The sequence below is a fragment of the Hyla sarda genome, chromosome 6 (assembly GCF_029499605.1).
Source record: "Hyla sarda isolate aHylSar1 chromosome 6, aHylSar1.hap1, whole genome shotgun sequence".
NCBI lineage: Eukaryota > Metazoa > Chordata > Amphibia > Anura > Hylidae > Hyla > Hyla sarda.
In genome coordinates this window covers 85,979,229-85,994,159 of record NC_079194.1, presented here as the reverse complement: position 1 = coordinate 85,994,159, position 14,931 = coordinate 85,979,229, and the positions used below count along the sequence as shown (strand labels likewise).

Here is a 14,931-nt window from a genome sequence, read left to right as displayed (position 1 = left end):
CTCTGGTCTCTTCAAAACTAAGATATCATCATAAAATGACATATTAGGTCTCTTCACATCAAGTTGTGGTATATATTGGGACAATAGCTAAAGGTACAATGAAAAAATCCTGTGACGGGCCATTCACTCTAATTGACCAAAGGAAGTCAACAAGTGACTGTGTTTGGTCCATTTCCTAAACCTATATTTTATTTTATTTCGAGAGCATAGTCTTTGCATAGTCTACTCTGCTTTTGATTTCCACAAAATAAAAGTACATGCTCAATAAGTCACTAGCAGCCTATGTTTGGTCCAGTAAAGTGAAAGGTATACATCAGAATACCCTTTTTGCCAGTATGCCAATTTATATCTCAGATATACAGCTGAAATGTGATGTGTAGGGAACCTTTTTATAAAGGGGTACTCCACCGCTAAACATCTTACCCCCTATTTAAAAGACAGGGGATAAGATGTCTGATCGTGGGGGTCTGGCCGCTGGGACCTCTCGCGATCTGCAGGGCTGCACCCCAGTCATGCGGTGCATGGAGCGAACTCCACTTTGTGCTGGATGACGGGCGACCACAGACGTCATGCCCCCTCCATTGATGTCTATGGGAGGAGGAGGCTATGTAGGAGCTGTTACACCCCCTCCCATAAAGATGAATGAAGGGGATGTGGCGTGATGTCACAAACATGGAAGCTCCAATCTTCCGTGTTCAGAATGCTGCGGTGCTGGCCGGGAGATCACAGCGGGTCGCAGCGGCTTTAGATAGGGGATACAATGTCTAGGGATGGGGTACCCTTTAAGTAAGGTTGTATTATAAGCATATTTATACATTTTTTGTGGTAGTTTTTTTGTATCCACAAAACAATAAATCTTAAAAGTATTCCAGTTCCCACACTGGAGCAGACACAAAAGGATGATATTTCCTTGTCCTGTAGCTGAATTGTCAGCTTTGCTGTATAGCTTGGGTTGGGATTAGCAGAGTAATCGCTAGCAGATGCCTGATAACTTTGAAAAGATGCGCCATGTATTGGGATCATATACATGCCAATTTTAATATTGCAATTCCATAGTATTACAGTAAATGGTTACTGTTGACCTCTGGTCAGTGACTGAAATATTATTGAGCTTTGTCCATAACCACACAATCTCTGCTCATACCGTTATACAGAATAATGAGCTTCTAAATGACAATGTAAGCACTGTGATAAGTACTAATAACCTGCATGCATCGTATGTCTTAGGGGGGATTAAACTGTCAGAGTCACTGGTAGAGAAGGATCTGGGTGTACTTGTAGATCACAGACTACAGAATAGCAAGCAATGTCAGGCTGCTGCTTCCAAAGCCGGCAGGATATTGTCATGTATCAAAAGAGGCATGGACTCAAGGGACAGGGACATAATACTCCCCCTTTATAAAGCATTGGTACGGCCTCACCTGGAATATGCTGTTCAGTTTTGGGCACCAGTCCATAAAAGGGACACTGTGGAGCTGGAAAGGGTACAAAGACGTGCAATTAAACTAATATGGGGCATGGAACATCTTAGCTACGAGGAACGATTAAAGGAGTTACAATTGTTTAGTCTTGAGAAGAGACGTTTAAAGGGGGGGGATATGATAAATGTATATAAGTATATTAATGGCCCATACAAAAAATATGGAGAAAAACTGTTCCAGGTTAAAACCCCCCCCCCCCAAAAGGACGAGGGGGCACTCCCTCCGTCTGGAGATGAAAAGGATTAGTCTCAAGGGGCGACACGCCTTCTTTACCATAAGAACTGTGAACTTATGGAACAGTCTACCTCAGGAACTGGTCACAGCAGGAAAATTTTACAGCTTTAAAACAGGATTAGATACATTCCTGGAACAAAATAACATTAATGCTTATGAAGAAATATAAAATCCCATCCCTTCCCCAATATTGCGCCACACCCCTACCCTTCAATTCCCTGGTTGAACTTGATGGACATATGTCTTTTTTCAACCGTACTAACTATGTAAGTAGTAGAAATCATACCCATAATACTACGGTTAGGGATACACTCAGGGTATGTTTACACAATAGAATTTCTGTGCAAAATTCTGCATTAGAATTCCGCACGGAGATTCCGCAGCAGCAGAGTCCCATTAATATCAATGGGATTCTGCTGCGTTATGCACACGGCTGAATTAAATCCCGATTTTGGAGTCTGCAGAAAGAATAGACATGTCTATTATTTCTGTGGAATCTGCACGGAACTGCATTGCTGTCTAAGAGACTGTGCATTTCTGAGCAGTCTTAGCGCCAGCATGTTCTGCTGATGCTCCGCTGTCGGGGCAATGTCAGCACAGAAAATTTCCCATTGCCTATGCGAGTAGGTTCACACGTGCGTATTTTCTACTTCAAATTTGCTGTGGCAGATTTTGTTACCCATTGAAGTCAATGGGCAGCAAAAATCTGCACATGTGAACGTACTCTTAGACTTACTGTTGTGGGACAGATTGATTTTTACTATTGAGCTACACTTGGGCTCTAAACTATTACATTTAATTGTATGTAATTGAGGACTGCAGCGGATATGTAATAGTAAGACATATAGAGGTTTTTTAGCCCTAGCCTTAAGGCTATGTTTACACAATGGAATTTCTGTGCAAAATTCTGCACGAACATTCTGCAGCAGCAGAGTCCCATTGATTTCAATGGGATCCTGATGCACTGTTCACATGGCATCATTTTCGCACCAGATGTTCTACAAGGAAATTTCGAGGTGTAAACATAGCCTTTTTGCGTCTGCCTTGTGCTCATCTGTTTTATTTAATGTAGCAGCCATAGAATAGGCTCCATTTTAGATGTAAATTCAGCATTGAAATGTTGCTAGAAAGTAGCTCAGTTTTTCTAATACCAGATAACTCCTTTAAAAAGTGTACCTGTCACTTCCGACACGTAAAGAGTTTTGCTCAGTGAGGTTCTGGAGTGTCTAGACCTCCACTGATCAGGTGAACGAGCCAAGAGACATCTGCAGGGCCACACGCACCTCCGTGTCACCTCGTGACACGCTCCATAGACTTACATTGATGTCGCTAGAACAATTCCAAGTGACAGTGCCCATTCAAAACAATAGGTTGTCTGTGTAATGCGGGACAGGATAGGTCCTTGAGAGAAACATTATCCACAGTATATGCCATAAATGTCTCATTTATGTAGGTCCCAACTCTGGGACCAACACCTATCTTGAAAGTGAGGGCACCCTCCAGACAGCTTGCAGCAGCCGAAGGTTGTCGGGAAGCCAAGGACACCTGAACTGGCTTTTTTTTATGCTGGTTGCATAACTCCCATTGAAGTTAACGGGAGTTGCGTTAATAGCATAGCATCGTTATGCAACTCATAGTTTATGTAACTATTAAAGTCAATGAGAGTTATACAACCTGCATTAAAAATCCAGCTCCCGAATTCCCAGCCCCCTCCAGCTGCTACAAGCAGGCAGAAGATGGCCCTCAATCTCAAGATAGGTGTAGTTCTTAGAGGTGGAACCTGCATTTATGGGACACTTAATGCAAGTATTGTGGATATGCCAAAAAGTGTCCAGATGGGAATACGAATTCTGAAATACTGCTACGGTCATTTCTTCATCCTATTAGCAAAAAGTATTTATAGTATAACCTTATAGTGGCTGCATGATGCAGCAGTAAATAGGGGTCATGGGACTCTAGTTCCCTCAATGAGTCAGGGTCCCACACAAGTAAGCATCTTGAGGATTAACCATAAATGTCTGAGATGAGAAATTCTCTTAGAAAACCAATAAAATAAAAATGGATATACAAGATAAAACAAATCATGAAACATCATTTTCACTGTATCAGAAATATTTATTTACAGCTTTAAAAATATGAGAAGGACACAGTGACTTATCAAAAAGGGAGGAAAATCTATTCTGTCTAAGACTGCAGATGAAGATATGACTTGTTCAGTGACTATGCAGCAATAAAACAGGCTAGAGATGAGCGAACTTACAGTAAATTCGATTCGTCACGAACTTCTCGGCTCGGCAGTTGATGACTTTCCCTGCATAAATTAGTTCAGCTTTCAGGTGCTCCCGTGGGCTGGAAAAGGTGGATACAGTCCTAGAGACTCTTTCCTAGGACTGTATCCACCTTTTCCAGCCCACCGGAGCACCGGAAAGCTGAACTCATTTATGCAGGATAAGTCATCAACTGCCGAGCCGAGAAGTTCGTGACGAATCGAATTTACTGTAAGTTCGCTCATCTCTAAAACAGGCCACGCGTACATGAAGAAAAAAAAAATGTAAAAAACTTACAAGATTAGAAAAACAAACTAGAAAAATATTATGGTGGCTAGGGCTGGGCGGTATGGCCAAATAGGTGTATCGCGGTATTTTTGTAACTTATGGCGGTTCCACGGTATATAACGGTATTTCTCCCCCCCCCCCCCCCCCCAAATTAATTATTAGCCCAGCGCTGTACTGTCCCCATCGGGGTACTACTCACGTCACCCGCAAGCGCTGCTCTCCTCGTGCTCCTGTTTATTGCGGCCGCCGGCGCGGACACTCTCTATACTGTGCGGTATCCCTATGCTGTATCCCTATGCCCGGGCTGCAAAAGGTAAACAAAATAAAACTAACGCATGTTCCGACGTCGGCCTTACGCTGGGGACGTGAACATCAGACAGCCGTCAGCCTATCACCGGCTGCAGAGATGTTCTGTCTCGGCCGGTGATAGGCTGAGCCCACTGTCATGTAAGAAGCCGGCTCCTTACATGACAGTGGGCTCAGCCTATCACCGGCCGAGGTGGAACATCGCTGCGGCCGGTGATAGGCTGACGGCTTTCCGACGTTCCATTCCCTGGGAAGCAAGTCCGGACCGACGGGGAAGGTGAGTTAAAGTTTATTTTGTTTACCTTTTGCAGCCCGGGCATAGGGATACAGTATAGAGCAGTGGTTTGCAATCTGCAGACCTCCAAATGTTGCAAAACTATAACTCCCAGCAAGCCCGGACAGCCAACGGCTGTCCGGGCATGCTGGGAGTTGTAGTTTTGCAACATCTGGAGGTCGAAGACCACTGGTATAGAGTGTCAGCGCCGGCGGTCGCAACAAACAGGAGGACCAGGAGGGCAGCGCTTGCGGGTGACATATGTGAGTAGTAGCGCTGGGCTGATAATTGGAGGGGGGCAGAACAGCGCTCGCGGGTTACATATGATTAGTTCCCTGATGGGGACAGCACAGCGCTGGGCTGATAATTCATTCTTTCCCGAGGGGGAGGGGCCAAACCGGAATTGTGGTATAGGTTAAAATTCATATCGTGCAGCACAAAAATTTCGGTATTCGGTATGAACCGGTATACCACCCAGCCCTAATGGTGGCTCACTATTAGGACAGTATATCAGAAACTATTACAATGCTGGTAAGGCCTACATGAAGAACCAATAATGTACCATAAAAAATAAATAATATGACATGCAAAGTGGCATTGTGCTATTGACGGATTCAAGAGTCATCTTCAGATTCACTTCAGATGTCGTAGACGATGGGATTACACAGTTGGCATCCCAACCCTTCCGATCATACTTTGCCCATGTTCTAACTTCAGTCAAATAAGACACAGAGTACTACAAAAAGTAAATTTACAGTTTTACATATGCTTCATCAGTCATGCTGGATCCTGGATAAGGATTGCCCAGAATAACATCATACGTCTACAAGGCTGCAGAGCGTCGCACAGGTAGAGAAAAACCATGAACAGGATAATGTGCTCTTTCTTTTTGCTCCTTTCACTGCTTCATGTTCTTCTCTTGTTGCCTGCTTCCAGGAGCAGGCGTTTACCTGCAAAACAAAAAGGATATTCTATATAAATAGGTTAGTCTCTCAACACAGAACAATGCACGTATAATACACCAAACAAATAGCATAGTTGAAACAGAAACCATTTTGTCTCTAGGTTGTGACTGGAACTGCAACTTATCTCCATTTAAAGGGGTTTTCTACGATTAGAAAAATACTTAAAAAATAACACTAAACTACGCCGCCCGCTCTCCCATCCTACAGCCCCGACGTGTCACACTGCATGCTGCTAATAGCTGGCCGCAGCGATGGCCCGGGCAACAGGAAGAAGACTGGAGGACGAGAGCGAAGGGGTTAAAGGGGTTATCCAGCATAAAGTGATTTAGTACGTACCTGGCAGACAGTAATGGACATGCTTAGGAAGGATCTGCGCTTGTCTTGGGGCTGAATGGCTATGTTGTGAGATTACCATAACACTGTGGCTAGCTTTTTGTGAACTGGTATTTCCTGTTTGACTTTTCTTGTTTTGACTACAAATCCCACAATTCCATTTGCCTCCCTCCCACACATCAGCCACCCCACCCATTGAAACAAAAATGAGCTGCATCCATTCAAATCAGTGTGGTTTTCAATTAGGGTGCCTACAGCTGTTGCATTAGTTGGAGATTGATCTCTCTCCCACCAAGCAATCGCTCCACTCATTGAAGCAGACAGGCTCCCTGTCACCAGCCCGTGTCTGCTATCAATTTGAACAATAAAGAAGTTCTTGTCTATACCTGCATTGGGGTGAGTGCTCCATTCTGCTGGGTTTTTTCTATATGGAATGGTTTTAATTTTTTTTATTTGTGGCAGCCCGGGCATATAGGATAAATAAACCCAGACAACCCTTCAACCCTTTAAAATGTATTACTAGGACGTGCTCCAAAAGGTAAAAGGGGTAGAATTAGGTAATGTTCACACAAAGTATTTTGTTATGTTGTTTACGCTGTAAAATGGTATGTAGGCTAGATTTGGTCTTTTTCTGGCAACAATTTTCTATATATATTATATATATATATATATATATATATATATATATATATATATATATATATATATATATATATATATATATTATATTATATTATATTATATTATATTATATTATATTATATTATATTATATTATATTATATTATATTATATATATATATATATATATATATATATATATATATATATATATATATATATATATATATATATATATATCTATTTAGATGAGACACATACCTTCCTCATCCACCTCCTGCCATCGGTGGTGGGCTGGGGCCAGAGCCATGGTTTATTCGTCCCATTCTACGCCTTGGATTTCCTGGAGGACTGCAATATATGATATACAGTAATAAGATGATTTAGAGATATCTCAGTACTAGGACTTACTGAAGAAAGAAAATAAGTAGCAGAGCATAGGTAAATATATTAAAGCTAGCAGAGACATTTGGTTGTGGCTGGGCCTGGTTTTGCAGCTTAAAGGGGTACTCCTGCGCTTAGACATCTTATCCCCTATCCAAAGGATAGGGGATAAGATGCCTGATCGCGGGGGTCCCGCCGCCGGGGACCCCCGTGATCGTGCACGCTGCACCCCGTTAAAATCAGTCCCCGGAGCTGTCACGCCCCCTACCATAGGCTTGCATTGAGGGGGCGGAGCATGACGTCACGTGGGGGGCGGAGCAGTGACGTCACAACTCTCCAGCCCCGTGATCGACAGTAATCAGACCCAGAGCGAACACGGGGTGCGGCGTGCAAGATCATGGGGGTCCCCAGCGGCGGGACCCCCCGCGATCAGGCATCTTATCCCCTATCCTTTGGATAGGGGATAAGATGTCTAAGCGCTGGAGTACCCCTTTAATAACATTCAAGTGTATTAGATAGAGCTGAATACAAGGCACAGCCACTGCCAAAAGCACAAAGCTGTGTAAAAAAACCGTGCCCCTTCAGTCAGCTCATCTGATTTCCCACCCAGGCCAACAACAGGTGCCATGAAGGGAGATAGTAAAATGATTAAAAGTAAACAGGAAAGCTCAAGCTCTGCACAGATGCAGGAGGTGGCACTTCTAAGGGCTTGTTCACATTGCTGTTGGACTCCGCTATTAGGAGTTCAGTTGACAATTCTGTCAGAACGACGGGAGTTTAGCGGAGAAAAAATAAATAAATAGAGCATACAAGTTAATGGGGTCCATTGAGACCTGGCAGTGTCCGTTGTGTTCCAAACCTTTTCAGGGTCTGTTCTGCTCAAGGAAAAAAAGTAAAATAAAAGCCAAGTGAACCCTGAACAGGAAAGAAGACAACGTCAATGTGAACCTAGCCTAATCCTCGAAACACTGCAATCTTGTCTCTTAAATTTTGATACAGATTGGTCCAGTGACGTCAAGAAGATGGTCTGTAAGAGCATTCAAGAGTCAGGATATAATGCAGGACAAAGCATATAAGGCCTTTCCCTTCTCTGCAAATCCCTGATGGTTGGAAACAATTGAGCAGAGAGGCTGCACAAGTACAACGTTCTGGTCAGTGGAAGCTCTAAGCAGACATTTATCAAAAGCTGTACAGAGAAAACGTTGATGTGTTGCCCATAGTAACCAATCAGATCACTTTTTTTTTTTTTTTTGTCAGAGGCCTTTTCAAAAATTAAAGAAGTGATCTGACACAGATTTTGATAAATGTCCCAATAAATGATTAAATGGGGCGCCCAGGAAAAGAACAGAACTAAAGCGGTCAATAAATGGCAAATAGAAACATAATAAAGAGCCTACTTTGTGTCCATTTGACATTTATTGTTATTCTGTTCAGTGTCCCCGTTCTGCTCAGTTGCCCCTTTTTGTGCCTTTCTGGCACTAAAGTGGAAATTAAAACAGTAATCCTTAAAGCTCAGTAATTATTTGCTATTTTTCTCATTACATATGTAAGGAAATGCTGTTTTTTATGCAGCATTCAACACATGCTTCAGAGCCAGAGCAAGTTCTGGAACATTTTTTTTTCCAGAAATTGGAACAAAAAAAAAAAAGTCCCGACCAGTCTGTATATTGTATTAGGGCACTGGAACAACATGGAGGGCAATTCCCTGCTTGGGACCACTTCTATTAGAAAAGGCAAAAGACTGCAGGAGACAGGCTGAATAACTAAATAAGCGGTATCTATTGCCGCAGCCACTACCGGGAAAACATATGGCCTTCAGCAACCAGAGGTTCCAGCAGACGGGCCTGTGGTGATCAACTGAACGCCAAAGTGTTTTTTTTTTTTAATACCATATATACTCGAGTATAAGCAGAGTTTTTTAGCACAATTTTTCGTGCTGAAAACGCCCCCCCCCTCGGCTTATACTCGAGTGAACTCGCCGCCTGTCCATTCCTTCTCAGTGGTCTTCAACCTGCAGACCTCCAGATGTTGCAAAACTACAACTCCCAGCATGCTTGGACTAGTGACGTTGCCTTGACGATGACGCACAGCGACGTTCATGCGCAGGGACGTCCCTGTGCGTCGTCGTCAAGGCAACGTCACTAGTTCGGGGCCGGGCCCGGAGCGGAGAAGAGGGCCTCCCGGTGAAGATGGACAGCCCGGAATGACTAACCCTCCCCACCGGACGGTCCCTGCAGCATAGATGGCCCGGACCAGCTCACCCTTCCTTCCCACCGAGGGGAGGCGAATAGAAAACTAAAGGGGGGGTCTGGATGATGACGAAGGCCGCAGTGGTCTTCAACCTGCGGACCTCCAGAGGTTTCATAACTATAACAGCCGATGGCTGTCTGGGCATGCTGGGAGTTGTAGTTTTGCAACATCTGGAGGTCCGCAGGTTGAAGACCACTGATTGAAGGGATTGATAGGCGGTGATGATGAAGGGGGGGGGGGATGATGACGAGGGGTATGATGACAGGGTGATGATGACGGGGGTCTGGATGATGACAGGGGGGGATGATCATCACCCTGTATTTCCCACCCTAGGCTTATAGTATAGTCAATAACTTTTCCCGTGTTTTTGGGGTGAAATTAGGGGCCTCGGCTTATACTCGAGTATATACGGTAAGTCTCCTCATCTGGACCAGGAAAACCGTGAATATTTTACATGCAGATACAGTGACACTGCAATGATGCAGCAACCATGTAATACATTACCCTCTTCCATCATCATATCTTGAGCTTGATATGGAGCTCGAGCCCCCCCTTCTTGTCAGGTCAGGTCGAACCATACTCTGAAAGCTAAAGATAAAAAAAAAAATAATAATAATAATAATAATCAGACTTAATCATTCTTTAGATTTACCTACAATACTCCATCATATTTGTTCTATGGATGCTGAGCTTTCTATCCTTTCTGAATTTACATGAAAGGACTGACAACTCTGTCTGATATTTTGTAAGTTTATATAGCAGCAGGAATGTGGGAATTGTATCGCCCGACGCCCGGGACATGCAGTTCTGGGCGCCAGGCAGGTGAATCCGTCAGGCATTTAGCCCTGCTTCGGGCAAGCAGCGCTTAATGCCAGAGGAATTCACTTATGATGGGGAAAGACTAAACTGCAATACGCCGCATGTGTATGCTGCAGCCTTCCTGGCGAAGGTGTGCTCGATGAGTGATGTCATCGCACGTGCCGCGCAGGACAACGGGACGCTGACGTCCTGCCCGATGCGTTCGATGACGTCACTCACTGCGCGCACCTCTGCCAGGAAATCCCCGCAGGAAACAGGGAGATGTAAGTAGCAGTGAGTTAGTTACTCAAACCTGGCTACTTACTATATAATGGAGTACCTGCCTACCACTAAGGGCTAACCCATCTACTTATCTGCTTCCCAACCTTGGTGCCTCCAGCTGTTGCAAAACTACAACTCTCAGCATGCCCGGACAGCCAAAGGCTGTTGAAGTTTTGCAACAGCTGGAGGCACCAAGGTTGAAACTTTGGGGGTATAATTGTTTGGGGGTCATATCTATCTCAGGGCCTTTCTACCTACTGGGAAGCCCCACCTAACCATCAGGTAGGGCTCCCCAGTAGGTAGACAGGCCCCCAGATAGATATGATCCCCATCAGTGATGGGAGTCATATCTATATGGGGGACTGTGTACCTACTGGGGAGCCCTACCTGATGGGGGTCATATCTATATGGGGCCTATGTACCTACTGGGAAGCCCTACCAGATGGGGGTCATATCTATATGGGGGATTGTGTACCTACTGGGGAGCCCTACCTGATGGGGGTCATATCAATCTGGGGGTCTGACTACCTACTGGGGAGCCCTACCAGATGGAGGTCATATCTATCTGGGGGTCTGACTACCTACTGAAGAGCCCTATCTGATGGGGGTCATATCTATCTGCGGACCTGTCCACATATGGGGGAGCTCTACCTAATGGGGGATATATCTTTCTGGGGCTCTGTCTGCCTACTGGGGGAGCCCACCATTCCTACCAGCTGGGGGGGGGGGGATATCTATCTGGGGCATTATCTACTTACTAGGGGAGCCCTACTTGCCTACTTACCTGATGAGGGGACGTACCTACCTGATAAAGGGACATACCTTCCAGAAGGAGGGACTACCTACTTAATGGGGCAGACTTAATTATCAGGGGCCCTAGCCACCTAATGGGGTGACATACTGGTCTGCCTGTTAAGTTTCTATTAATAAAGACCTTATTTACGTATTATTTTGGTTGAAATTATTTTATGTACCAGGATAAGTGGATTGTGCTTCATTTTAGTCCCTTGGACAAGTAGTTTTTTTTTTTTTTTTTTAAATGTCCACACCCCTGAGCAGGTATTGCAGCAGGTTGTAGTTACTTGAATGAAGCTGCAGTTTAGTGCACTGAGCCTAGACTAGAGAGGCATTATAGAGAAAAAGCTGAAGAACCACCTCCTTCCATTCCAGACATCAGTGGGGGGTCCGTAAAGTTCACGCACACCGATCAGCAAGTAACAAATCCTAGTGAACTAAGAAACCTAATAATCGGCTGATACTTACAACAAGACAACAAAGTCTGTGATTCCCCAGAACAGGTCTGTGATAAAGGACAGCCTCCATGGAGATCTCTGCTGGCCATCCAACACTTGTCCTAAAGAAAAAGATTTAGGATTTATTCACTGAAAATTAAATAACAAAGAAAAACGGATGTTAAAGTGCAGCTCCACCTTCAAAGCGAGTCAGATACCAAACCAGAGGTGACGCATAGATGCTGCAGAGGCAGGGTACCTCTCCAGTTATCAGTCTCAAACATTAGGCAATTTTGCTTTACAGGTGGCGCTACACTGTTAACTATACTTACTAACCGTGAAAAATCTACTTACAGCATAGGCTGGTAAGCTAAAAGGATTTAAAGGGGGTCTCTGATTATTTTTATTTTTTTTTTAACTGCTGGCACCTAGGGCTATGGGTTAGAACAAAAAAATGTATGACATCATAATCACCACACCTGAAGAAATGAGCCCCACACAGCTCTGTAGAAACAAAAATAAAAAACATTATAGGGGTCAAAATGTGAAACATAATAAAGACCATAAAAAATTTCATTCCTGTAATCATCCTTCCTTAAAGAATAAACAGAATGTGTCAGCTTTTACCAAATGGTGAATGGCATAAAAACCAAAACCCCCAAAAGGTTGCAAAATTGTGGGAAACAGGGGGACGTTATATATTATATAAAGGCTGTGAAAAACAGTTGGTTCTGCAAAAAACACAAGCCCTCATGTGGCCCTGTAGATTGAAAAAAAAAAAAAAAAAAAAAAAAAAAAAAAAAAGAGGATTATGGCTCCTAGAAGGTAAAGAGGCAAATAAAATAAATTAAATAAGTGGTGTGGTCCTGTAGGTGGGTTGTCACAGATAGGCAGACTCGCAGCTCCTCCCAGCTACGAAAGACAGCCGAAACCGAGAACATACTAACATTGGCCCTCGGCTCCCCGGTCCATAAGATTGTGTCCTATGAAGGAGCTTTAAGGAAATCTCTCATCAGTGTCACCTGTAATAACCTTTCAGTAAAGACAGGTAGTGCAGGTGACAATGATGACAACCATACTTACCTGATCCAGTTCTGTTCTCCCACTATTTACCTCTGTATGTTCCATTCCAGGACGCTTGAAACATGGGCGGATCTTCCTGATGTCCCCTCTGCTGCTTCTCTGCTGGGTCTCTCTGCTAGCAAACAGCAGCGGTGACGTCAGGAAGCTCCACCCGTGCTCCAAGTCGGCCCTGAAACGGAAGGTAGAGAGGAAAATAGTGGAAGGGAGCACAGCACAGGATCAGGTAAGTATGGTTGTCATCTGTGTCACCTGCACTACCAGTCTATACCGAAAGGTGACGCTGATGATAGATTTCCTTTAAAGGCTGAAAATAAGGCACTCTCTAATAGTTGTGGGTGCACCAGAAGAATTCCAATCCTATTCTCATCATGTGAAAATAAGTATTTGATTTTTATTAGCAATAAAAATTAAGTGATGTTTCGTTCTAATTTGACCTCTCATACAAGATTGCAAGTTTTCTTTCACATTATGAAGGAGCGTGTAACATTACTCCACCTCTTCCATGGTCTTACACTCTGATTGAGAGAAGAGCAGAGGAGGCAGAGTAATGTCAATGGCACATGCTCCTCCATAGGACACCATGTTATGGACGAAGGAGCAACATTTTACAGAGAACAGGGCTTTGCAGTATATGAGTGTCGGGACATTACCTATAGAAGGGGCTTCTACTACCTACAGGGGGGCTGATGCTACCTACAGGGGGGCTTCTACTACCTACAGAAGGGGCTGATGCTACCTACAGGGGGGGCTTCTACTACCTACAGAAGAGGCTGATGCTACCTACAGGGGGGGCTTCTTCTACCTACAGGGCGATTCTGCTACCTACAGAAGGGGCTGATGCTACCTACAGGGGGGGCTTCTACTACCTACAGGGCGATTCTACTACCTACAGAAGGGGCTGATGCTACCTATGCTACCTACAGGGGGGGGCTTCTTCTACATACGGGGGGGCTTCTTCTACCTACAGAAGGAGCTAATACTACCTAAGGGGGGGGGGGGTTCTACCTACAGAAGGGGCTGATACTACGTACAGGGGGATTCTATTACCTACAGAAGAGGCTGATGCTACCTACAGAGGTGGGGGGGGGGCCTTCTTCTACCTACAGGGCGATTCTACTACCTACATAAGGGGCTGATACTACCTACAAAAGGGGGGGGGGGGTGTTCTACTACCTACAGGGGGGGCTGATACTACCTTCAGAGGAAAGGATGTTCCTGGCTACAGTGGAAAGGCTGTTACTACCTACAGGGGTAGGAGGGGGGTCTGTGACTACCTACAGGGGTAGGAGGGGGGTCTGTTACTACCTACAGGGGTAGGAGGGGGGTCTGTTACTACCTACAGGGGTAGGAGGGGGGGGGTCTGTTACTACCTACAGGGGTAGGAGGGGGGGGGTCTGTTACTACCTACAGGGGTAGGAGGGGGGGTCTGTGACTACCTACAGGGGTAGGAGGGGGGTCTGTGACTACCTACAGGGGTAGGAGGGGGGTCTGTTACTATCTACAAGGGTAGGAGGGGGGTCTGTTACTACCTACAGGGGGACCTGTTACTATTTACAGTGAGGCTATTACTACCTGCCGGTCAAGGCTGTTATAGCCTACCACCTACAGAGCAGGGGGACTGGTACTACCACTCTCATCATTGCAGCTCTGTACACGTACTATACACATAACCCTCCTCCCCATCCACACTACCGCTCACACAATGCTCTGTACACACACAGCGGCCGCTCTTACCGTTCGCGATATACACCATGTTGTCACCGTTCGAGATGGTGACTCAGTCCCTGCCGTTCTTCAGGATATCCTGATCACATGACCCAGGAGGTGGAAGCAGCTGATTGGCTGCAGCAGTTGGAACCTTTCTCGCCGTCTGTCACCTTGGAATAGCTGCTGCTCGGCCGCTCTCCCGGGGATAGCTCCTGGTTGGCCGCCGATGCCCGCTCTCTAAAAGGTTACGTAGCGCATGCGCGGCAGGAGCCCGGAGGCCGCTATGACACAGGCTGAGAAGGGAGAACCGGAGAACGGCAGAGAGAAAGAGAAGGAGCAGCGGGGAGTGAAGAGGCCTATAGTGCCGGCAGCCATCCCTGAGCCCCTGCAAGAGGTGACAGCCCCGTGTTACTATGACAACGGAACT

The 14,931-nt window shown here is 45.2% G+C and overlaps 2 protein-coding genes across 2 annotated transcripts in view; one reads left to right on the top strand and one right to left on the bottom strand.

The window, feature by feature from the left end:
- Positions 1-4,818: 4,818 nt before the first annotated feature.
- Positions 4,819-14,692, bottom strand: SELENOK (selenoprotein K). Its single transcript, XM_056524379.1, has 5 exons — positions 14,532-14,692; positions 11,746-11,836; positions 9,907-9,990; positions 7,030-7,119; positions 4,819-5,800 (listed from the first exon to the last, which is right to left on the bottom strand). The coding sequence occupies exons 1-5, from the start codon at positions 14,548-14,550 to the stop codon at positions 5,797-5,799; spliced, it is 288 nt and encodes a 95-aa protein (XP_056380354.1). The 5' UTR covers positions 14,551-14,692; the 3' UTR covers positions 4,819-5,796.
- ACTR8 (actin related protein 8) overlaps positions 14,623-14,931 on the top strand; it is a 26,042-nt gene continuing 25,733 nt past the window's right edge. Inside the window, exon 1 of the mRNA XM_056524378.1 lies at positions 14,623-14,898. Coding sequence (XP_056380353.1) covers positions 14,761-14,898 — 138 coding nt within the window. The 5' untranslated portion in view covers positions 14,623-14,760. The remainder of the gene's footprint in view (positions 14,899-14,931) is intronic.